The sequence below is a fragment of the Gymnoscopelus microlampas genome (assembly GCF_963454915.1).
Source record: "Gymnoscopelus microlampas genome assembly, chromosome: 13".
Taxonomy (NCBI): Eukaryota; Metazoa; Chordata; class Actinopteri; order Myctophiformes; family Myctophidae; genus Gymnoscopelus; species Gymnoscopelus microlampas.
The window spans coordinates 7,267,122-7,291,791 of NC_139950.1; the positions used below are offsets into that span (position 1 = coordinate 7,267,122).

Consider the following 24,670-nt stretch of genomic DNA (forward strand, 5'->3'; position numbering starts at 1 on the left):
TTGGATACGATATGCAGAAAGGGGTAAGAAACATGTAAAGTGGAAGACGTGCGACCATTTCGAAAACAGACGGCAGTAACTAACGAGGAACCTCATCTCGGAGCTATACAGCGGAGGGAGAGGTTCCGTCGGAGCTAGGATATATCCTGATTCTCTGCTAGAGACGGTGAACATCTGGTTTCATAATTCTTATGGCCAACAGCGACACCATGTGGACATGTTGAGAAATACAGATGTCCGCACAAGTTTACAATACTAGTCGACATACTTCTTTTGCAATTTTCATACAACTGTACAATTCCAACACCATTATGGTCTATCTATAGTCATTCACAACACACAAACTCTTACAATGCCTGGTGTACGCCAATGTATTTATCCAACTAGATACATAAGTAATTTTGAAGCAAAGGTTTCAATGCTTTGTTTGTTCACTATGGAATAATTTAAACATGCATAAAAATCAAATTCAGTACAAAACACCAAGGGAGAGTCAATTCTTTTTTTTATTTATCCATATATGTGCCACTCAGCAGTTGGGAAGAGATGTTACAAGGTTTGCCCGGAGGAGAGAAGCCTATATGGATGAATTATACATTATTCTCTACAATGAGGTTTTCATCCAGTTCCATAATATTTTGCATTAGAAGATGCAATTCAACATTTGACCAGTAGGGTAACCAGTAATGTTATCTCTACGGGCGCAACTCTTGCGCAATGTCTTAAAAACCATGTAACCGGATGAAAACCGAGGCAAATTAAATACTTTCTTCAACCCGTTGGATAGCTTTTATGGCGCGTTAAAACTTAAAACATCTGAGAGTGGCGGAAATGCTTTACTTTTTGGATACGATATGCAGAAAGGGGTAAGAAACATGTAAAGTGGAAGACGTGCGACCATTTCGAAAACAGACGGCAGTAACTAACGAGGAACCTCATCTCGGAGCTATACAGCGGAGGGAGAGGTTCCGTCGGAGCTAGGATATATCCTGATTCTCTGCTAGAGACGGTGAACATCTGGTTTCATAATTCTTATGGCCAACAGCGACACCATGTGGACATGTTGAGAAATACAGATGTCCGCACAAGTTTACAATACTAGTCGACATACTTCTTTTGCAATTTTCATACAAGTGTACAATTCCAACACCATTATGGTCTATCTATAGTCATTCACAACACACAAACTCTTACAATGCCTGGTGTACGCCAATGTATTTATCCAACTAGATACATAAGTAATTTTGAAGCAAAGGTTTCAATGCTTTGTTTGTTCACTATGGAATAATTTAAACATGCATAAAAATCAAATTCAGTACAAAACACCAAGGGAGAGTCAATTCTTTTTTTTATTTATCCATATATGTGCCACTCAGCAGTTGGGAAGAGATGTTACAAGGTTTGCCCGGAGGAGAGAAGCCTATATGGATGAATTATACATTATTCTCTACAATGAGGCCATTGACAAATATTGGGGGAATAAAATAAAATAAATCAAAGACAATAATGGTTGTAACAGTGAAAACATATGGTAGTATACATAAAAGCAATAAAGTAATAGTTATCAGTGACTTCAAATTAAAATGCGGGGTAAGTTAGTATGGGTAAGAACAAAGGACTGGTGAAAATCTTAACCCTTTTCTTGTTTGCCCCCCCAAATAGCTCAGCATACATCTCTACATAGCATGCAGTAAGGCACCTATCTAACACAAGGAAGAAACCTATATGCTACAGTCTGAAGTACAATTGTTATCCAAAGAAAATGAACATATTGCTCACCATAATATTCACTCCCATAGCAGTTCTCTCATTCCCTTTCATATGACCCAAACCATATCTAAAAAAATACATCCGTTTGTAAAAGATATTTTACACACAACAGTAAATGGAGCGCAATCCCATGGAATCCAGAAAAACATTCTGAAAGTCCTGTAAAAGCAAGCTTTTCTCCTGTAGTTTTTTTTTATTGTATTATTAGTATGCACAACTGATCCGTTTGTCCAAGTAATGATATTTTGTAGGACACGAATACAAGTCAACTATATTTTATACATAGGTAATTGAATTAGTCTCCAAAGCAATAAAAGTGGCATCATTGCATTTAATGTACATCTGGTGCTGTAAAACAAGAGGGAAACGGTCAGTAAATAATTAGGACACAGGTCATTGTTGGAATATGCTACCCAGGATCTTTATTTACGACGTAATCGCATCCCATGACATAATCATGGTCTGGGCCAGTATTTTCTCTATATACAGCCTATTCAGCAGTGCCAACCCATCGTAGACATACCAAAAACAACCCGATAAATATAGAAGCTGGTGGAGCCCAAATCCTAGATCTGTCTGTATGAGAGCCACTGCAACATGTCCTGAAAAGGTCTTGAAACAAAAAACAAAACTTAAAATTCTTAACAGAAAACAAAATGTATAAGGGTGGAGACAGATCTTACCATCAAAAATGTAATCTTTTGGAACAGAACAGCACACTAGTCAACTATACACGTAAAAAATGAAAAGAAAAATTCAGTATTTACATAAGATCTTTTTTTTTAATCTGCTTTACATGGATTTTGGGCCGAGAAGACATAGCTGATTTAATCAAATCAACATAATATAACCTCTTGATCACCATCTGCATAACCAGCGCCACATTAACTGGATTCAAATTCATAAAGAATACCCAGGGAGGGAAAGTTTCTCTTTTTTTCTTCTTCTTGTAATTGGGCAACATTTTATCATCTAGATTATCAAATAACATTTTTAAAAGCGTCCAAAAGAGGTCCTAGAGCAAGTTAGGTACAATCCACAAACAAGTGTACAGGTTCATACACATCTATTGTCACAACCTCTTCAAACTGAGCAGAATGTCCTGGGTATGTGTCAACCAACAAACGGATCTGGCTATGAACAGGCCAAACAGTTCTACGGGTCAGGCCTCCTCCTCTTAAAGAAGGAGACAGTGTCCAATTGTTGTTAAGTCATCTATTTAGAATGTTGCAATGTGTTGGCCTATAACCACTACTACCTGTGGGTTGTCCTGATGTTTGCCGTGACTATAATCAAAGCTGGAACTTTGTGAAACAGAAATGGTGTACGCGCGCAGGTGTGGGATGGGGGTAGGAATATGGCCAACGGGTCTCACTGATCTATGTGAATCCTATGATGCCTGGAAAGGGAAGATGAATGGTTGAAGCCTTTACCACACTGGGAGCACCTGTAGGGCTTATCTGAGGCCATGACTGACTGGCGCTTGACGGGTGTGGGAAGGAACACCTTCTGTGGGGGCATGGGGTTGAACTGCTGCTGCTGCTGTTGTTGTTGCTGCTGCTTATTCTCCTCCATGTGAACCCTCTGATGTCTGGCAAGGGACGAGGAGTGCGTGAATCTCTTCCCGCAGCGGCCGCATGTGTAAGCCTTGGCGTCGGAGTGGACTCTTTGGTGGCGAGACAGGGAAGAGGAATGATTGAAGCCCTTTTCGCAGTGGTTGCACATGTAGGGTTTCTCTCCCTGATGCACCCCCCGTTTGTAGAAGCCCTTCGTGGGCTGGTTCGGCGCCGGGTACATGTTCTGCAGGTGGGTCTTGTGGTGTCGAGAGAGGGAGGATGAGTGGTTGAAGCCTTTGTCACACTGAGAGCACCTGTAGGGCTTCCCTCCAGAGTGGACCAGCTGGTGCTTTTTCAGGTGGCGCTTGCGGACAAAACTCTTCCTGCACTGGTTACATTTGTAAGGCTTCTCCCCGGAGTGGATCCTCTGGTGCTCCCGCAAGGTGGCGGCAGCAGCAAAGCACTTCCCACACTGTGGGCACTGGTGGGGCTTGTCGCTGGTTGCTCCGGCGTGAGTCTTCTGGTGCTGTTTCAGGTTGGAAGCCGTGGCGAACCCTTTTCCACACTGGCCGCAGGTGTAGGGCTTCTCGCGTGCATGGAGCTCCTGGTGCTTTTTCAGATGCCTCCTGCGAACGAAGCTCTTCCTACACTGGGTACACTTGTAGGGCTTGTCCTCCGAATGCAACTTCATATGCTCTCTTAGGGTGATGGCGGCCGCAAAGCTCTTGCCGCACTCCGAGCACCTGTGGGGCTTCTCCGGCAAGTGGATCATCTGGTGAGACTTGAGACCAAAGGCGTCCATAACAGAGGAACATTTGCCGACCATCTCAACTCCAGTGGGGACGTAGGGCTTTTCTTTCATGTGGATCTTCATATGCTGCTTGAGGCTCGCCTCCACCGCAAAGCTCTCACCGCAGTGGACACATATGTAAGGGTTGAGGTCTTTGTGGATCTCAAAGTGCTGGTGGAGATCCGCAATGCTGCCAAAGATCTCCCCGCACTCGTTGCACTGGAGGCCGTGGGCCTCGTGTATGATCACGCCATTCTCAGACTCCACGGTCAGCTCCCCTCCGTGGTCAGACTCCACTTTGACCATGTGCTCACCATCTGCCTTCAACAGCACCTCGCCCAGTAGAGCCTCGTGCGACGATGTCTTTATCTCGGCAGTTGTGAAGCAATGCATCTCCGTATGGTCCACCTTGGTGTAATCATGGTCGGACTCTGCAACGATGGCCTCAACGCAGTGTACAGTACCCAGCTCTGGCCCAAGCCCCTGGATCTTAGCCAGATCAGAGCTGTGTATCTCCAACTCTAATCTGCCTTTTTCTTCTGTCATAATCTCAGTTTCTGCTCCATAGTGAAGGTCGACCTGACTGTGGGCAATGACACACTCCGACCCAAGTGTGTCAAGGCCCGGAGTGTCACATTCAGTCTCCGACTCGGCCATGAGCACACACTCCAGCCCTACGACCTCCGTTTTCAGGCCGGATGCTAACTTTTTAAAAGGAATCGGGTTCTACAGCTCTCTGCTCAGCTGCACTCTCTGGAGCACTTGTGCCTTTGTCAGCAAGCGACCTGCAAAAGGAGGGGGAAAAAAAGACAAAATGGGTGTGGGTGTACATGACAATATGCAAAACAGTATTTCATTCATTATTCGTTATTTACCTGGTATCCTATAGTTTCAATGTACAGATTGTAATTACAATAGTATATTATTTAGACTGATGCTAGGTTCTTGGTATACCTGGGATCCATGCAATACACTGACTCTCTGCATTCTATTTATATAATTACGGCGCCTTGCTTATTCTAAGTCGCCAATTGTCTATGCATGCGGTAAGTGTACAAATATGAACTAGGTATGATATACCGTTTCTGAATTTGTGCAAAAATACAGGTTTAATCAGGGACAAAGATGCAATGTAATGTTGTCAATGCTGCTAAATATAAATATTTGTAGAAAACACTGATACAACCAAATATAAAGTCCCACACTGCTATGGAATGGGGTGAACATTATGCAATGTAAATCTGAGCTCTCAAACTCAACCAGAAAGACATGACACACCCAATTATAGCCTACACCACAATTCACAATTAACATTTTGTTTGATACATCACTAACACTACAAAGACAGGGATCACAACAGGATGACATATACATTTTAGTAAAATAAATTGTTGTTTTTACTAAAAGTGCCCATTTACTGCAGCCAATAGCCATGCACGCACTGAGAAAACCTGCCCATACGGTGTTGTCTTTGAAAGACGCGCAAAATGTAAAAAAGGAAAAGGAGAAAGAAAAAAAGACTTCATGACAAAATGATAAAACAAATAGCTCATGTCCACGCAGATGGATACCTCACGATCACATAATTAATGTGGATGACATAATACACATGATAAATATATGGCTGTCTCTGTGTGGTCCAATGCCAGGCTGATAGCTTAACATGCCAACCTAGCAAAGCTACGTGATCACTTCGCTAGCCAACGTAGCGCACAAGAGGAGCATCAGTGGACCAGCTAAGGACTGATGTGGGCGACCTGAACCTGCCTCCTAAATGCACAAACACGTGGCAGGGCACCGGGTGGCGAACACAATGCAAACGGATGCATGTCTAAGAACAAGAGGGGTGTTGGTCGTTTTAAAGAATTACGAACTACATCGTAACACACGTAAAACCGTAAACACCAGCACTAATCAGTTTGATGACGGCTAGTAGCACCGTAACAGCTACAAATAGCCTCATAGCCGCTAGTTAGCAGACTGTGGTGGTGGACTGGGGGGGGAAACTGGTTAACACAGACACAACAGCATTGTGTTAGCCGCTAATGCGTTTGGCTCATTTAGCCACGCTAACTAGCTTCGTTTAGCATGCAACTAGCAGCTTAACGCGATCAACGTAACGACGATCCAACAGATGAGAACGATCCATAAAGTTGGGCCTCCCGGTTTTGACACATTTAATACACGACGGGGCAACGCGGAAGGGAGGCAGGGAAACGTGCGCAGCGGCGTTAAAAACGGGCCATCTTGTCCCTTCCTCCAGCAGCAGCGGCTAGCAGAGCCAACATGACATGATGTCAACCTAAGATGGCTGCCGGGCGAAGCTCAGCATGCTAACGTTAGCACCGTTAGCTTCCGCCCTTATGCTCGAGGAGCCAACCCGAGACCACTAGTTATTTAACAAAGTAAATAAAGCCCCGAGTCAAACGGTAAACAAAAAGTAATCCAGACCACATAATATGTAGAATATAACGGGTTATCGGTGGGAGAAGAACCGCTAAGCTACGGCTAGTTCAGTGCAGACGTTCTTCTTCGTCTCGGGACCACCTTTTTTTTTTAGCTCGATTAAAAAAAAAAACATCATTAACATTAAAGCTTTGAAACTGCTGCAACAAAATGTATTCCTGGCCGTCATGTAAACAAATGCACACACTAACCTCGGCTGAGATTGATCTAGAAAATGGACAAATTATCCCGCTACAGCTTTCAACACAGGCTCCCAACATTTAAGCTCCTCTAAGCCTCTTGCTGCTGCTACTAGCAGTAAAAAACAAAGATGGCTAACGTTGAAGACGACGTTCGTTCACCCCAAAAGCCCGGGAACGAGAACACAGCCACCGCTTTGCACAACGACAAACGGCACGAAACGACGTGAAACAGTAAAACACGGTACATTAGCAGCAAGTCAAACCTTAGAATATTAACAACGCTTACGTTTTATAGACGAAGAGAGGGTTGTTTGACGGAGGAGAGGAGCGACGAGCTTCAATGCGACACAAGCGTCCTAAAGCAGCAGCAGAACAACACTGAAGGCCCGCTGGCTAATGCTAACTAGCCACCAGCGCAAGCTAACTAGCCAAGGCAAACAGCTATAGCTACACGGCGTTGCCAGATATTGCGAGAGAAATAAGCAACCAGGGTCTATGAAAACAAGCTAAAGAGAAGCAACTTGGGTCACATGCACTTGGATACAGGATAGGTGGGCACTGGGCACTAGGGATATCTGGGCACCTCAATGTAAAATTGTCTATTTTGTCCAAATTGTATTTTTATTTATTTATCATAATTCATGTAAACATAAGTAATGTGTATGATATCCCCCAAAATGACTGGATATACAGGTTTTGTAGCAATTGTAAAAAAAAAAATGAGATTTTAATTAATTTTAATGTTCTAATGTTCTAATCATTTATACTTTACTTTGCCCAAAGAAGCAACTTAGGTCGCATGAGCACTTTAGACATATATTTGAAAATAGCAGATCTACAAGCTCACAACGAGATCGAGGCGTTGTGAACTTGTAGATCTGCTATTTTAAATAAATACAATGTGGAATATTTGAAAGCTTTTTGAAACATTCTAACAGCACAAATCTGGTATGCGGGGCCCCTGGCACAAAATAGTTTCAGATGGGGTTTAAGGACAAATACATAATTAATTTGGGGGTCCATGACATAATATTTGAGAACGAAATATTTGAGAACCACTGGTTTACACAATAATATATATATTTTGTAAATGGAAGCAAGCCGAAATAAGCAACTACACTTTAGAAACAAGCCCCCCCCCCAAAAAAAAAAACCGCAACCACCAATATTTACAAGCAACCTTACATAAAAACAAGCTCAAATTCGCTTATAAGAAGCTGACATGGCAACACTGTATCTACACCCGCCGGGGCTAAAGAAGCTATAACTCCCCGTATTGAGATACTGCGTTACGAATACACAAAAAAATGACGCGATTGTCAACCGGGGAAAATGTCGACGTCACGTTCTCCACCACTCTGGCGTCATACATGGGTGGATGATCACAGACGTGGAGCTTTGTGTTAAAGAAAACGTTCTGAAAACACTTGGAAACAAACAAGACCTTTCCTTCAGTCATATCCAAGATTAGATGCGATGATGATCAATGTGGTTCCTGATCAACAACGAGATCAATCTCTAAACAACAAGCAATATAAACCATACATATTGCTATTTTAATTTAGTTTGACAGCAGATTCTTCTCATCCCTATCTGTCCTCCAAGGGCCGCGGCGGCCGGGGTGGGTTCTCCTCCCGATCACTGCCCCTTTCTTCTTAAATAAAAAGTTATCTTATTGTCAAAAATGTTGGAACGATGGACACAAAACCCGCAACGTTTCATATGAACATGCGTTGACATCCAAGTGACCAAGAGTTATATTTCAGCAGCATCAACAAAAAGTTACAATAACATACGAAGTTGGCTTTTAGTCGCTACGTAACGTTCATGTTCAACTTCAAACTCATAATCCGTTCCTTTAAAAAAATAGTTTAAAAAAAAAATCATCTAGTGTTATAGCCTTGGACCAAGACTATCATAGATGTATTTGATTGATTTTGACATTAAATACGAAAGTAAAAAAAGTCAGACTCGATCAAATACATATATGATAGTCTTGATCCAAGGCTACTTGTGTTGTTAAATCAACAGACTAAAGTGTATTTATGCAGATCTACACACCCACCTTGTATTTTTTCCCCAAGAAGTGAGTACTTTGATTGTTGGTGGTTATTAAAACAAAAATAAATCGCTTTGGGCGCTTGCTTTGTGACTCCGAGGAGTGAGTGAGATGAGAGCTCAGTCAGTCTGGATTGTGGCTGCTTGGATGCAGTGTTGTCATATTTTGTGAGAGAAACAAGCAACCAGGTCTCGAGAAACAAGCCCAACATAAGCAACTTCTTAGGCCACATGTGCACTTTTAAACCTATATGCAGCGGGCTATTTGAAAATAGCCGATCTACAAACTAACAACGTGATCTACAAGCTCACAACGTGACCTTGTAGATCTGCTATTTTCAAAAAACTGTCAATAAAATGTGGAATATTTAGATTTTTTTTTTGTGGAAACATTCTAACAACACAAATTCTCCCTGTGACACAAAATATTTTCCTGAAAATATTTGAGAACCACTGGTTTAAATAATGATTTAAACATTTGGAATCAAGCTTAAATAAGCAAACTTTAGAAACAAGACAAAAAAAAACGCAACCCGCAACAACTTACCAGAAAAACAAGCCCAAAGTCGCTTATAATAAGCCGATATGGCAACGCTGCATTGCGTCTCAGTGGAAGACAGTCTCGCTCTCTCTTCTTCTCCGTCTGGGTCTCTCTTTCTCTGGGGGTGTCTCTCTCTCTCTTCCTTTCTAGATCTCTCTCCCTCTTAGTGTTGCCAGGTTTTGTGAGAGAAATGCGCAACTAGGTCTATGAAAACAAGCCCAAAAGAAGCGAGCCCCTCGCCCTTAAAACATAATTGGCTATTTGAAAATAGACGATCTACAAGCTCACAACGCGCGATGCAACGCGTTGTAGATCGGCTATTTTCAACAACAACAAAAAATCTTGACGATTTTTTTTTTTTTAAAGTAGAATATTTTTTAAACATTTAACACAAATCTTGTATGGAGGTGACGGTCCCTGGCATGACATAAAAAAATCTATCTAAATGATCCATTATCTACTGATTGTCAGCTGGCGACATGAGGCAGGTAAGACCAGTAGCAGTCATATATTTTCAGATGGGGGTCAACAGACAATTACAGAATAACTAGACATGAAAATGTTTGAGAACCACTAGTTTAAACCACATTAGGAAACACGCCCAAATAAGCAACCACTTTAGAGACAAGCCCCCCAAAAAAACGCAACCCGCAACTTACCAGAAAAACAAGCCCAAAGTCGCTTATAATAAGTGGACATGGCAACACTGCTCTCTCTCGCGCCCACAGCTCATCTGGCGCCAACGATGGAGCCAGCGCGCCGGTACTTTAAGTGAATCGTTGTCATTCGCACAATACTCGCTACCGCCGCCTACAGCAGGGGGGGGGGGGGTCACCCTATCTCAAGATTCAAGATTTAAGTTGTTTGTTGTCACAACTTTAAGGATGTACAAATACAATGTGGAAAAGGTTGGGTTGGGGGGTACTCCATAATACACAGAAATAAAAAAAACAATACATAACAATACTAAACTAACTGAAAAGTTAAAAACATTTCAGCATACAAGGCCGTAATACCACAGAAAATGTTCATTGTTTAGACTTATTTAGTGCTCTCTTTAGCAGCCCCCTGGCTGGTACTATCCAAGGGTTCTCAAACTTTGTAATTTGTACAGTTTGGTGTTCATTAGGGCCATTTGGTACCATGTGTAGCCTACACTGCAGAGCTACACCTGTATGGGTTGATTTGGTTCCATTGGGTCCATTTGGTTCCATTTGTACATAACACTGAGTATTACACGTTATAGGCCTCAGACCTGTATGGGTCACTAGGTTCCATTTGTACACTCTCAGTGTTACAGACCTGTATATGGGTCCATTTGGTCTACTATCAATCATTTAGCATGGGGACACCCTGGAACACCTTGGAACACCCTGGAACGCCAACATTTCTAGGCACCATTTACTTAAAACATTTATTTGATTTTATATTTACATTTATTTTAGAAATCAGGGGCCAAATACATATAATATTTTATAATAACATTTAAGGCCCAATACTTCTACAATTGCTATACATATTGCTGCAAAACCTGTGCTGTCCAGTCCTTTCGGGGATAAACAGAAATTGGCTGCACATGTGCACTTGGACTACTTTGATTGATTGATTGATTGAATACTTTATTAGTCAAAAATGTAAACAGCATGGAGGTACAGTACAACATATAGGCTAAAAGGATACCACAAAAATGTCCCAGGGACTTGTTTCCATTGTGGTCCTATGTATTCAGTTCACCAACAGGCCATAGAATTAACACATTCATACATTTAATCAACAAATACAAATAGCTATATTTACAGAAGAGAAGAAGGAAAAACAGCGACACCCCTCATTTAATATGTATTTCTTGTTTAAGAAAGTAGCTGATATATTGCACTTTTACCTTAGCGCTAGGTATACTCTTGGTTGCTTGTTTTTGCAGGAAATGCACTCAAGACTTCTGGTGATTAGTAGTTTCGTTCCCTACCTATATTGAATGCACTTATTGTAAGTCGCTTTGGATAAAAGCGACTTACAATAAGTAAGATATTATTATTATTAATAATAATATCTATCTCCATCTCCACTTTTAGTTTTCTAACAGATGCTTTTTCAAGTCAGTTTTAAAAGAAGCCAATGATTCACATCCTTTAATGCAGCTACACCACATCTGTGGTCCTCTCACTTTTTTCATATCAAGGACCCCTAAATTAACGCCTTCTGAAATGTGTTCACATTTAATCACAACGTGTTGCATTGTGACACAGATTTTCACAGCTTGTAGATTTTTAAATAGCTTATATATGGTTCAAGTTAATATGATGCTATATTAATTCATTTAGCCCTTTATTGGGGGACCCCCAATAAAGTTCATGAACCCCCACACAGAACCACTGCACTACAGAACCATAGCCGTTAAGGATAACTGGTGTAAATGTTTCACTGTTGATATATTGTATATTTACTCTTTATATCCATGTTGATAGACCAGTACATAATGCCCACTGCTGTAAGCCGGCTGACACTGTAAATATATTAGTCTCACATCTACCCACTGTCGATAGTCTGTACTCTGTACGTAATCATTCACAGGCGATAGATGTATGTTCATATTTACTGTTGATAGATTCTTATACCTATATTTAAATAGAAAATATATAATCTTCACCCTATCTGACCAAGTGCAGATGGCTAGGGTCAGACAGTCGATTTACTAAAAAAACTGGTCTGTCTTTCTGTCTATCTGTCTTTTAATCATTTTTTACAGCTCAGTTTCAAGTCATGAACTGGTTGATGAATCATTAGCCTACTATACTAAATGTGTTCTTACAGGGCCTTATATTTTGCAGTGTTTATTTTATTTTGGGGGCAATATCACATCAAGTGCATCATTCAGTACATCTTAAATAAAGGAAATCCATTAAATACAAATGTTTTTTTTTTTAGTACAGTAGAGTAGCAACAAGCGAGTTTTATGGCATTTGGGACTAGAAACTACTCAACCCACTTATGATTTATTCCTCAAAATGTCCACATGGTGTCACCGTTGGCCATAAGATTTGTGAAAGCAGAATCAGAAATAAGCCATGTACAAGTTGAAGTTGCCAAAGAATATGACATGAAGCAATATAATTAGAAATAATCCATGCTGTCGTCAAAATTAGGCCTACTATGTTGTTGAAAAATAGCACATGGCCTATTATTATGCCGCCAGAATGAGGTTATAACCGTTATATTCCAGTCCAGTAAGTCCATACAGTGTTAAACTAAAATAGACCAAACTATCATGTTGTCAAAATGTGCTGATGGCCGTAACCGCACTGAGGACACGCGTTTCTGGACCCTGGTATTTTTTTTAAAGAGGTGTATAAATAACTTTACTTTGGCACGGTAAAGATATTGTACAACGCCAAGATACGGACTTGATCACCGGCTTGTGCGTGTGGATAGTGAAGTGGGTGATCTTGCCTTTACTGCAAACATCTTTGCTCAACACGTGATTATGTCAACAAACAACTGTCTATGATCGAGGCCGCTAGATGGCGCTTTCTGCCTAGAATAAAAAAAAATAACTGGACACAGGTACTGCACACTGATCATTCATAATTCGTGCTTTTCTACCATGATACAACATTTGCAGTGGTGGAAAGTAACTAAGTACATTTACTTAAGTACAATTTTGAGGTATTTGTACTTTACTTGAGTATTTCCAATTTCCAATACTTTTACTTCTACTCCACTACATCTCAGAGGCAAATATTGTACTTTTACTCCACTACATTTATTTGAAAACCTAAGTTACTAGTTACTTTGCAGATATAAATTATGATATAATGAAACACACATTAACCACTTTAGCCCTGTTTTATACATAAGCTATTTGAAAATAGCCGATCTACAAGCTCACAACACGTCGCATCGCTACGTGTTGTGAGCTTGTAGATCGGCTATTTTCAAATATTTAGTACTTTTACTTTTGGTTTGAATCGCTTGAAAGTTAAATGATATTCTTGTTCCCAATCCCAAAGGGTGTGTGGTGAGCTACACTGGCGTGCCATCAGACAGGCAAACATCTTAAACAGAACTTCATACATCTACCGGTTCAACTAAAGAGCAACTGATGATGTGTGAGCCATTGGATCCATGCTGCACTTCCTTCTCTTGCTGTTCCACAGACCACATATGTTCCTTGGTTATTACAACGGAACCTATAGGCTCAATATAACAACAAACACACATTTAACATAGTATTATTGTGTATAAATATTATTACTGTATCGATGCTTTTGTTTATATAGCCTACTACTGCTTGAGACACATGTCCATCATTCAAAACTCAAACACAATGATGAACTAAAGGAGTTGTAGGTCTATATAGTTTGACTAAATTATTTTTAATACACTTTTAGCAGGAGAGAAAAGTGAGGAGTCGTGGAGAAAGGGACAGGCAGTGAAAAAAAAGAGAATGAGAGAAGGGGAGACAAGAGTAAAAGAGAGAGAAACCAGATAAGCAGCATGATACTGGAGGAGACATGACTGGACAAATGACTGGAGGAGAGAGGAGAGGAGAGAGAACTGAAGTCAGTCAAATAGTCTATATCTTTCCACAAATTTGATCCAGCCAGGTTAAACATATGATATGGCCAGATAACCAACGCTGGCATCAACAGCAAAAGAAACATTGAATCACAGAGGCATGCAATACTACTCCAACAATCCGCTGTATCCTCTCCATCTACCTCACACTACCAGTGATGACCTGTTCATGTGAGAGGTCGTTCTCTGCATTGAGGCGGCTGAAGACCTGGCAACGATCGAGCATGGACAATGAGAGGCTATCAGGACTTGCAATGATGCACCTGTGCTGACTGGATCCTGAAAAAGGCACCGTCTCAGGCACCGTCTGTGAGGCCTGTGGAGACAGAGGGATTGTACTGGCGTTTGATAAAACAGGTAACATCTGTGCTGTGCTGTTTGGAATTGTGTGATGGCGTTTTGATGTATTGTTAACAATCAACATGATGAGCATGGATGAACCCTGTCACAACATTGCTCTTTCCTCGAGATGATCTGAATATCCTATTTAGACTTTTATCACTGTTTGTTTACCAAGCATGCACAGAAAGTAAACAGAAAGGCTACAGTGAGTGTAGAAACACTGTACATGCAAACAGAGCAATTACCTTTAAACACTTTTGAAAAACAGCTGCTACTTGTGCACAACTTTGCAAAAGCTTATCCCAAGCTGACCTTTCCTATGTGGATATATAGGCTAACTATTCCTGACAGCAAATGCACAATTCTTATGGTCTTAAGTTAGATTTCCCTCAGTTGCAATGTAACAGCTCTGCGTAGTGTACATCAGTTCTATTCCCTTTTAATTGTACATACATTATTTAGTTTTGATTGTATTGTTCCACTTTTGCTTCGGCAATGCTAAGGTATGTTTTCTCAAGCCAATAAAGCCCTTTGAATTGAATTAATGTTCACACTCACATCACACTTATGACAAGGCAGATATGGGCTGGCCTTCAGAACTGGCCAAGGAAGTTTATGTGTTCCAATCCCATGGCCCTATACTCTTCAGGTCAAAGTCAACATGCACAACACAGGACGACAGAGTCTGAGGTTCAAGGTGTACAGCACGGGCTGAAGATGCTCAGCTTGTGTGTTCAAGCCCTGTTATGTTTAAGGCAAAGGTTATTTATTTACGGCCTTCATGCAGAGGATAGAGAGAACAGCTGTCAGAGATGCAGTGAGTTAAACCCACTTAAACCCTATACACTTAGTTGACCGGGGTCCCCCAGGGCTTTATGTTAGAGCCATGCCTTTTTCTCCCCCTCTGTCTACACCAGGGGTCTTCAACAGGGGGTCCGGGACCCCTACGGGGTCCTCAGAGTTACTACAGGGGGTCCGCCAAATCTTTGGTGATTTTTACATTAACCACTTTAACCAAGCATCCCTATTCTGAGGAGAACTTTAGCCAAAAATAGCAGATCTACAAGCACACAATGCCAAGCAGAGTGAGAGGTCAGGTATACTAAGTATTGGTTAAATGTCTGGAAATGCACATTAACATGAATCCAACATGATAGTGCTGTGAAAAAAGTCTATGAAAGCTGCCTATGAAATCTATGAAAAAATAAATATTTTATACAATATATAAGGAGTCCCTACTTTAGAAGACCCCTGGTCTACACTAAATGCCTTCGCCGAAAATAGCCGATCTACAAGCTTGCAAACTTGTGGTTTGGCCATTTTTGCTGAATGTGGGGTTAAACACATATAGCTTAGAGGGCAACTTCGCCAATTCAAGTCCCAAGGCAACCACAAACATTCTCTCACGCGCCACTCGACTGGTTCCTCCCAGGGAAACTCAATGGTGTTCATGTGCAGATGTTGGGAATGACCACATGGGTGTAAAACAACATTATCTGTGCCTTTCACAATCCTGCCCCCAGTGTAAAGTAACTAAGTACATGTACAAGTAGGCTACTTTTGACTTTATTTTGTATTTTTACTTTGAGTATTTCCAATTTTCAATACTTCTACTTCTACTCCACTACATTTTGTACTTTTTACTACTACAATTATTTGAAAACTTTGGTTACTAGTTACTTTGCAGATTCAAATTATATTACAAAACAGACATTAACCACTTGAGCCCTATTTAATACTTTAGTCTGCTATTTTAGAAACATTTAGAAAAATCTGAGTACTTTTACTTTGGTACTTTAAGTATATTTGGATGTCAATACTTTTGTACCTTTACTCAAGTCAAATCTGAACACAGGACTTTTACTTGCAACAGAGTACTTTTACTTTTACAGGGGCAGCAGTGCCTCAGGAGGTAGGGCGGCAGCTTGGGAAACGGAAGGTTCCCAGTTTGATTCCGGGCTACCCTAGAGCTGGTGTACTTGAGCAAGACACTGAACCCCTAATTGCTCCCGATGAGCAGGTTGGTCCTTGCATGGTTTCCTCCGCCTCCGTGTGTGAATGTGAAGGAGATTGTAAAGCGCTTTGGAGAAAAGCGCTATATAAATGCAGTCCACTTACTTTTATATTGTGATATTACTACTACTTCTTTTACTTAAGTACAAAAAAAAAGTACTTCTTCCACCACTCCTTGCCACACATTCCTCCAGAACCAGTGCTGTGACCTCGCTTCCCGGCAGAGGTGGGTGCTCCCGGCTTGATTTTCCTGCGGTCTTCACCCTGTCACCATAACCCCACACCACCACCACCACCAAAAACAAACAGGACTGATCAACCTCCCAGGTGTGGAGCCCCACGTCTGGGCTGCCTCACCAATGTTTTTGTTCAGTGGTTACAATTCACAATTGAGGCATTTAGCAGACGCTCTTATCCAGTGCCACTTACAATAAGCAAGGTAAACACATACATCGAATGCAGAGAGACACGGCAGTGCCTCAGTGAACTAGGATCACAGGTAAACAAAGAACCTAGCATCAGTCTCAACAATGTACTATCAAAACATTATCTTTACATTGAAACTAAAGGATACCAGGTGAACAATGAACCTAGCATCTGTCTAAATAATAACATGCTATATCTGGATTACATTTTGACATTGTGGTCAAGAAAAAACAGGCCTAAGTAACAAACACATGAGAACAAATGGCTACGGTACAGTATGTCTGCATGGTAGTCATATCTTGGTTAAATACAATAACTCTGAGACTCTGTACAAATGGAACTAAATGGACCCTTATGGGTCCATTTTGTTCCATTTGTTACCATCTCAGAGTTATAGACCTGTAAGGGTTAATTTAGAACCCCCCCTGAAGGAACCCTGAGGGTCCCCGGACCCCACTTTGAGAGGGGTTAGGTAACCCTAACCATTTTGTTTGTTGAATGACCAGTGAGTGGTGACAATGTGACCGCTTGAAAAGTGTTGTTTATCAGGTATCAACATACGACAGCAAAGACACATTTGTTGATGTATACACAGATTTATTTGGAGTATATCACTATCTGAAAAGATGGACAAATCTCGGACAGAATCTTGTTACCACGGCCGTTGAAGCCGTATAGGAATTTAGAGAAGGGGGAGAAAAAAAAAACAGGGGAAAAAAAACGGCACCGTCACAGTCGATGTACAGTTAGGGAACAACTACTGTATGCGTTTGACACCATCAAAGGATACATCTGAGGATATTCCAGTTAAAAAAGTGTTATTTACAACGACAAAAAAGAAGATAATTATACATCTATACACAGACTACCATTACAATAGGTCTGAAGATAAGCACCCAAGTTCCAACTCCCTCCCCTCCACACACACATGCTCTGGACATGTTCCATGAGTCAGACGGTAAACAGAGGTTGAATAGAGGTTCTGCCACTTGGTTTTTTGGCTCCGCTCATTGAGCTACATTAGAAGCCACAGAGTTTCGGCAGGGGACTCCGGTCGGGCCCCCCCCCCCCCCCCCCCCCGCTATACGTTCATGACAGGGGTGAGCTGTAGCAGAGAGCTCTGTGGTCGGATGGCGGTGCCCTTGGAATGCAGCTTCTCCAAGTTCTGTAGGAAGCCCCGTCTCTTCAGCCCCTCCAGAATCACAGTGTTGTTGGAGGCCAGGCTGACGCGGGTTCTACAGAGTAAAACAAGCACAAAAGGTTCAACTTGATTGCATTCATTTTTGATATTTGAAAAATTTGATGCACAGTAAAACTCCTTAGTGACACTCGTGCTTAATCCATGCTCCGTTGCACAATGGCATTGTGGACCGAAAAAAGCAAATCTACAAGCTCACAACGCATCGCACGTAGATTTGGCTATTTTAGGCCCACGACACCATCATGGTATACTGTAAGTATAAATCAGGCTTTTTAGGTACCATTTGTACTCTCTTCTGAATTAATTAACTTTGGTACACATGCATGCATGTGGATTGGTTGCATGTGGACCGCTGTTGCAGCCCTTGTTAGACGGCACGTTTGGCTTTGGGATCTGTTTGAACTCATTTGTGCTCATTTCTTAGTTATTTCTGTCCGTTCGTTTATTTTTTTCTTCTTTTTTGTTATTTTCTCTCTTTCTTTCTTTTTTTGGTTGTTGGGGGGGTGCATGTTGTTTTAGAGTTTCTGTTTTTGTAAAGATGCATGTAATAATAATACCAACAAATGAGGGTATATAAATGATAAATGAATACACAGCAACGCCAAAACTGTTCTTTTCTCTTCCATTATAATATGAGAATATAAGTGGCTGCAGAGTAATTACACTAATTATCATAATCATTCCCCTCTGTCAAAACACTGCATGTTGTAATTGGCCTCGAGGTGTTTGTTCAGCTTTATTGCCATTTACATTAAAGGGAAAAACACCGCTTTTCTGGAGTGGGTTCAATCAGCGTCATCTAACCGAGAGGTTAACTAACCTCGGTCTAAAAACCTTCTCCAGAGGCCTGCTGTGTGTGACTGACTAACTGATGAGTCCCTCACCCTGTTGCCAGATTCTGTGAGAGAAACAAGCCCAAAAGAAGTGACTAGGCCGCATGATCACACACACAGACATCAAAAATAATTCCTTCCTGATACCGATTCCGATACCCATAACTTACGTATCGGTCAATACCGAGTACCGAACCCACTCACTGGGTTCCCTGAGGTGGTTCCAAATGGACCCTTCCAGGTACAGTATGTAACTCTGAGAGTGTACAAATGGAACCAAATGGACCCTTAAGCTGGCCTTACACTACAGGATGTTTTCAATCTTAAACAATTATGAAATCTGGTAGCATCACACACTACAGGATAATCTTATAAAATCAGATATTATCAGATAATCTAAGGCATCACACACTACAGGATTCTATCCAGATTCTCGGGCTTGCACGAACACAGCAATAATAAAATAAAAATAAAAAAATGAATTTGAAATATCACCAGCCTCGTTGGCCGGCTGCCTTGCTCCGTGATATTATCATAATTATTAGTAGCCTATATTATTTTATATTAAATAAAGTAAACACAACATTACAATACGAACATTTTCAATCGTTAAAATCAGTTTCTGCTCTCAAGTCGTGCTATAGTGAAGCATAGATCAACTACTTCAGCAAATATGAACGTATAACAGTATAGAGAGAGACTCACCGAGGGGAGTCTATCCCACTGTCTCCTGTGATGCTCTGGCTCTCTCCCATCTCCCCCTCCCCTCTGGCTCCGGTGGGGAGGAGGCCCAGACCGGCTCCATGGCTCTGAGGGACTCCTCTCTCCCCGTGGCTCTCGAATCCTCCCTCCTTCGCCTCCTGCACCCCGCACCTCCAGTGAGCGGACTCCCCGTCTCCCTCGTCGAAGGACTTCTGCAGGGTCTCGGCGTCCGACTCCACTTCGCTCGTCGGGGTGTAGTCGAAGATGCTGCTGTCCGCGGCCTCGGCGGCCTCCAGGCTGGTCTGGGTCACCGAGCCGGGGCTGGCGTCTTGTCTACCCCCCTGGATCGGCGCTCCTCGCCGGGGGCTGGGCTCGCGCTGGGTCCCCGGGGATCTGTTGTTCCTCGGGTGGTGGTGGGTGATCTCACCGAGCCTGGCGGGGCTGAGAGAGGCCTCCTTCTGGGAGATTACACTGTCCGCGTGAGTCAGGAGCGAGGAGGACAAGTGAGGGGGACAATTATGATAGATACTGTGGGGTTCTTGATATTGCATATCAGATCCACGGTCACGGTAGGCCAAGAACTGCTGCTCGTGGTAGCGTTCTACGCGGGCTCGGTAAGCCGCCGTGGAGTCTACGATGTCCTCCTCGTTCAGGAACAAGGAGCTGCAGGCGTCATCGTCCTCTTCATCATCGTCGTCGTCTGCTTTCTGGTAGAGCCTGTCGTCCTCTAAGAAGCCGTCGGTGTCGGTCATCGTTACGGCGACATCGGCTGCGGGCTCCTCCTCCTCCTCCTCCACCTCCTCTTCCAGGTCTCTGACGCCCATACTGATTCCCGTTCCTTGCTGTTCCTGGCTGGCTGCGGTGCTACAGGCCTGCTGGTGTGAGGAGAGCAGGTCAGGCCTGTGGACGTCTTCCCCCTGTCTGAGAGTGTGCTTCCGCTGCAGAGACAGCTTAGGCCAGGGTGACGCCGGGTCGTAAGGGTAGCTCGTCGCTGGATCGTCGGCGCGGCCGCGGAGGCTTTCATCGTACGGCCGCGTGCCAGGGAGGTCATCTTCCGAGGTCTGACCTAGGTGAAGCCTTTGGTCCGCTACAGCCCTGAAGTCGGGCTCCGGTAAGGGCCTGTGTTTGCCCTCCATCTCCCAGCTCTTGGCCTCCCTCTGGTGTCGGACCTTGTCGTCTATCCTCAGGGTGCTGCTCTGGGGGTACGCCGAGCCGTAGTCTGACAGCCGCTCCCTGCTGAGCTCGGCTCGGTGGAGCTGAGTGGACGTCAGGTCCGCCCTCTCGCGAGGGCAGTCGTATCTGTCCTCCGACGTGCGGGATTTCACCGCACGCTCCGCTTCGGCAACCGTGGCTCTAGCCCGATGCGGGTCCCACGACTTGGAGCGATGCCCCGCTCGGTCCTTCTTCCCCGCTGCCCCTGACACCTTGGCATCCTTCCCTTCCCGTCTCCTCTGTTCTCTGTTGGTAGCCGTGGCAACGGGGATCTGCGCCGGCTCTTTCACGGGCAGGGTGTGGAAAGGGTTGTCGATACGTTTCTTGTAGAGACACTTGCCGTCCGTGGCTCCAGCGTCGTCGAGATGCTCCGGCTCATCGAGAGGCATTTCTGGTCTGAGGCGAGAGGGGATCAAGTCCTCTTCCTCTGGGTAGTCGTTCCCCCCCTTGCTCTTAACGCGCTCCCTCTCCTTTTCCCTTTCTCGCTGCTTCTCCCTGGAGGAGTGGGCCTTCCTCTTGCTGCGAGAGGCCTTGTGGGCAGACTTCCTTCCCGCGCCGCCCGCCCTGGAGGACTGATGGTGCCTGGGTTTGGAGAGAATCTCAGTGGACATTCCCTTGTCCACTCCCCTGTCCCCTCGATCCAGACCCCTCTCCAGCACCCGGTCCACCCGCTCCACGGCCCTGTCCCCTCTCTCCTCCAGCTTCTTCATGAGGACCGTGTGGCGGGTCAGGTTGTCCACGGTGAGTTCAGGGTTGATGCGCTTGATGATGGCGTGCTCCAAGTCACGGGGCAAGTTATTCAGGTCGTCCTCGTCCCTCACCGGCCACTCCTCCGGGGGGAACTGGCCCGAAAACGAGGCGTATTCTTTCTTTGGCTTTTCCTTCTTTGTTCCGTTCCTCCAGAACAGACTCAGGCCAAATTTCCTCCCCGGCTTATCCTTGCCGTCTTTGTCCTTGCGGCTCGCGGCGGTGGTCGTGGCTGTGGTTTTGCTCACCTCGCTAGCCTGGTAGTCGGCTGCCGTGGACGTGGACTGATGCTGCACGGCGGGTTTGTGGTCCGAGGGTCTGGGCCATTTCAAGCTTTTGCCCGTGCATTCGCTCAGGGACACCGAGACGGAGTGCTGGTCTGGGACAGAGGACGGCGGGACGGCGGCCGCCACGGCGACGACGTTAGCGGACGTCTGCGGAGGCGAGAAGCAGCTGCAGGACTTGCAGTGGGCCACCAGGGGAGTCTGGGCGTGGCTCTCCACGCAGGCCTCGTTGCTCAGCAGGTAGGTGATGGGGGGAGGCGAGGGGGGCTCGTCTCCCGAAGCGGATGTCCACCAGGTCTTCTCTCGGACCACGCTGTTGGTGATGAAGTAGGTTTGCGGGGTGACGATGAAGTAGCCCTCCCCGGTGTGGTAGATCTTCCTCTCCTTGATCAGAGCGCCCAGAGCGTTGTAGAGGATGTCCTGGGTGGGAATGGTCATCCCTGAGATGGAGACACAAGACAAGATGAGAAGAAGACGGTTACAAGGACACAACACATTTCAACTTCTTCATATAAATGAATGCCCTCCTTCGTCATACTACAGTGTCACACAGAAGTAGCCAAAATGGCCGATCTACACACCCTGCCACGTTTGTGTCGATCGGCTATTTTCACTATTTAAAAAGTTAAAGCGAAAGTTTAGTTTAGTTTAGTTTATTAGCACATAAATAAAATGTAAACAATACATATCAAAAGACATGTTATTGTGCAAAAAAAGGAAGAAACCAATAGGTCTTCTGGAATCCTTAATATTTTCCTTAACCCATTAAGACCTGAGGCCAATTCTACAAATGCCTTCTAAATCAGTAGTTCTCAAACTGAGGACCCCCAAAATGTATGTATTCGCCCACGGACCCCCAACTGAAAATGTTTTGTGCCAGGAACAACCCCCCTCCCCCAGAAGAGAAATTATTCAAACACTTTCAAGATTTTTCAGAAATGTTAAAAAATAGCAGATATACAGCATGTCACTTTGTGCCGTGCTGCGAGCTTGTATATCTGCTATCTTTGAGAACCACTGTTCTAACCACTGTTATGAATCCTTTTTTCTGAAAAACTTATGTTGCTATTTATACAGCTAAAATTCCCAGTTTTCATTGATTAATTAAAAGTTCAATAAGAACAATACAAAGTGGTTCAGTCTGTCTGTGGGTTTTATAAATATTGAACCAATGAAAAGTATTAACACGAGCTTGTAACTAAAACATATTAACTACATTGGATTAATTAGAACACAGTTTTTTTTTTTTCATTTCCTAAATTGTGGATGTTTCCACCCGACAGCAACAATATAGTTCTGCATGGATGTATATAAGGGGTCTTCAACGTTTTCCAGGCAAAGGACCCCCTAGCTGAGAGAGAGATGAAGCAGGGACCCCCTCTATATTGTATAAAATTGTGTTTCAGATAAAACAGATTTTTTTTTCTTGGTCTGCTCTTTTTCTCCCCCTCTACACCTGTATTTCTTTGCCAAAAATAGCCGATCTACAAGCTCACAACGCCTCGCAGAGCTTGTAGATCTGCTATTTTTGGCCAAAGTCCTTCTCAGAAAAGGGATGCTAGGGTTAAAGTGGTTAAAGTAAAAAAAAATCAAATCACACAAATATTTGAAGGCCCCCCTCTAGTAACTCCCCGGACCCCCTTGTATATCATTGAAATGTTACCTGGATGGGCTTTGCTCATGTGGTTGATGAGTGCTTCCTGGGTGACGGTGACGTGGGAGGAGTTCATGTCAGAGATGACGGAGCACAGCACCTCAGCCAGAGGGATGAACTGGGACTGGGGGACAGGGGACATCTGCACCGGGGACAGGTCACCTAAAAACATACACACACACACACACACGTTGGATTGATTGATTAACCTTTATTCTCGCACCGAGGTTTGCCCTCATTTGCAATCCTGTCGAGATCGCGCACACACACACACACACACACACCGCACGCACGCACGCATACACACACACACACACGCACACGCACACACACACACACACACACACACACACACACACACACACACAGAACTTAACTTTTAACTAGTAAGTTAAAAACAGTTACATAGTGAGGTAGGGAGAGTTGAGAGCAGCAGGTTATTAAATTGTCCATATAGGATATTGTGGCATTAATCTTTAGCGTGACTTGTAGAATATTCCATGAAACTGGAGCATCAAAACAGACAGTAGATCTTCCCAGTTCAGACTGAACATGTGAAGCCTATAGCCAGTGGTCTGGTAAGTGCTGTTGGTACAATGTAACAGCAATGTAATGTATGGTGGTCATTTCCTATCAATCATGGCCTTAAAAACAAACTGGTGCCAGTGCCTATTTCTCCTCTCTGAGAGGGAAGACCAGCCTACTTTGTCATAGAGGATACAGTAATGAGTGTCGTAGCTTTCACCAGTAATAAATCTAAGTGCTGAGTGATAAACTGTGTCTAGGGGTAAACGGGTGGTAGGGGGAGCATTTCTACAAATGACATCACCAATTCACCATAGTCCAAAACGACCATGTAGACACAAATTCCTATGTGAGGCAGGTGGGCCTGCTGTAATAATGCATGCCAACACACCTGGGCTATAGGGCACTATTCTTATCTGGCCAGAGCAAACATTCATAATGACATGAAGTTTATATTCCACTTCTACCTATACCTTCTAAAGCCATGATCAGGGTGGTCCGTTTATGCAAGTTATGTGAACCGTGCCTGACTGCAATTGAAATTCCATTTATACTGGGGCAGACCGCAGAATTCCATTACTCCCACAGAAGTGACCACAAGTCTGCCTGCTGGGGTGAGATCAGATATCTTTCTATATATCATAAGGTTCTACTCAAGCCAAGAGGTGCCCGTAGATTCTAAAGGCACCAACATGTTATTCTAAAAGGCTTAGAACAACAATGTTTCAGGGGGTGGGGAGAAAGAGAGAGAGAGAGAGAGAGGTTGATGGAATTCCAATGATATTCTAACAAA

The 24,670-nt window shown here is 43.5% G+C and overlaps 3 protein-coding genes across 7 annotated transcripts in view; 1 reads left to right on the forward strand and 2 right to left on the reverse strand.

Moving 5' to 3' along the window:
- Positions 1 to 24,670, forward strand: part of LOC311058421 (histone H3.2) — a gene marked incomplete at its 3' end in the record, with an annotated part of 204,516 nt that overhangs the window by 41,635 nt on the left and 138,211 nt on the right. The window lies entirely within an intron of this gene.
- On the reverse strand, positions 1,332 to 9,460 carry LOC311059093 (uncharacterized protein). 4 transcript variants are annotated; one of them, XM_084076723.1, is made up of 2 exons: positions 9,370 to 9,460; positions 1,332 to 4,901 (listed from the first exon to the last, which is right to left on the reverse strand). In XM_084076723.1, the coding sequence occupies exon 2, from the start codon at positions 4,771 to 4,773 to the stop codon at positions 3,142 to 3,144; it is 1,632 nt and encodes a 543-aa protein (XP_083932849.1). In that variant the 5' UTR covers positions 4,774 to 4,901; positions 9,370 to 9,460; the 3' UTR covers positions 1,332 to 3,141. The 4 variants fall into 4 exon arrangements, with proteins under 4 accessions (XP_083932849.1, XP_083932850.1, XP_083932847.1 ...); XM_084076724.1 differs by lacking the exon at positions 9,370 to 9,460 and adding an exon at positions 8,830 to 8,935; XM_084076721.1 differs by lacking the exon at positions 9,370 to 9,460 and adding an exon at positions 7,051 to 7,191.
- The window catches only part of stox1 (storkhead box 1), a 40,881-nt gene continuing 33,563 nt past the window's right edge, over positions 17,353 to 24,670 (reverse strand). For both annotated transcript variants that reach the window (XM_084076599.1, XM_084076600.1), the window contains exons 2-4: positions 23,362 to 23,514; positions 19,459 to 22,138; positions 17,353 to 17,954 (exon numbers count right to left, since the gene is read on the reverse strand). In XM_084076599.1, the coding sequence (XP_083932725.1) occupies positions 17,801 to 17,954; positions 19,459 to 22,138; positions 23,362 to 23,514 (2,987 nt within the window). In that variant the 3' untranslated portion in view covers positions 17,353 to 17,800. The remainder of the gene's footprint in view (positions 17,955 to 19,458; positions 22,139 to 23,361; positions 23,515 to 24,670) is intronic.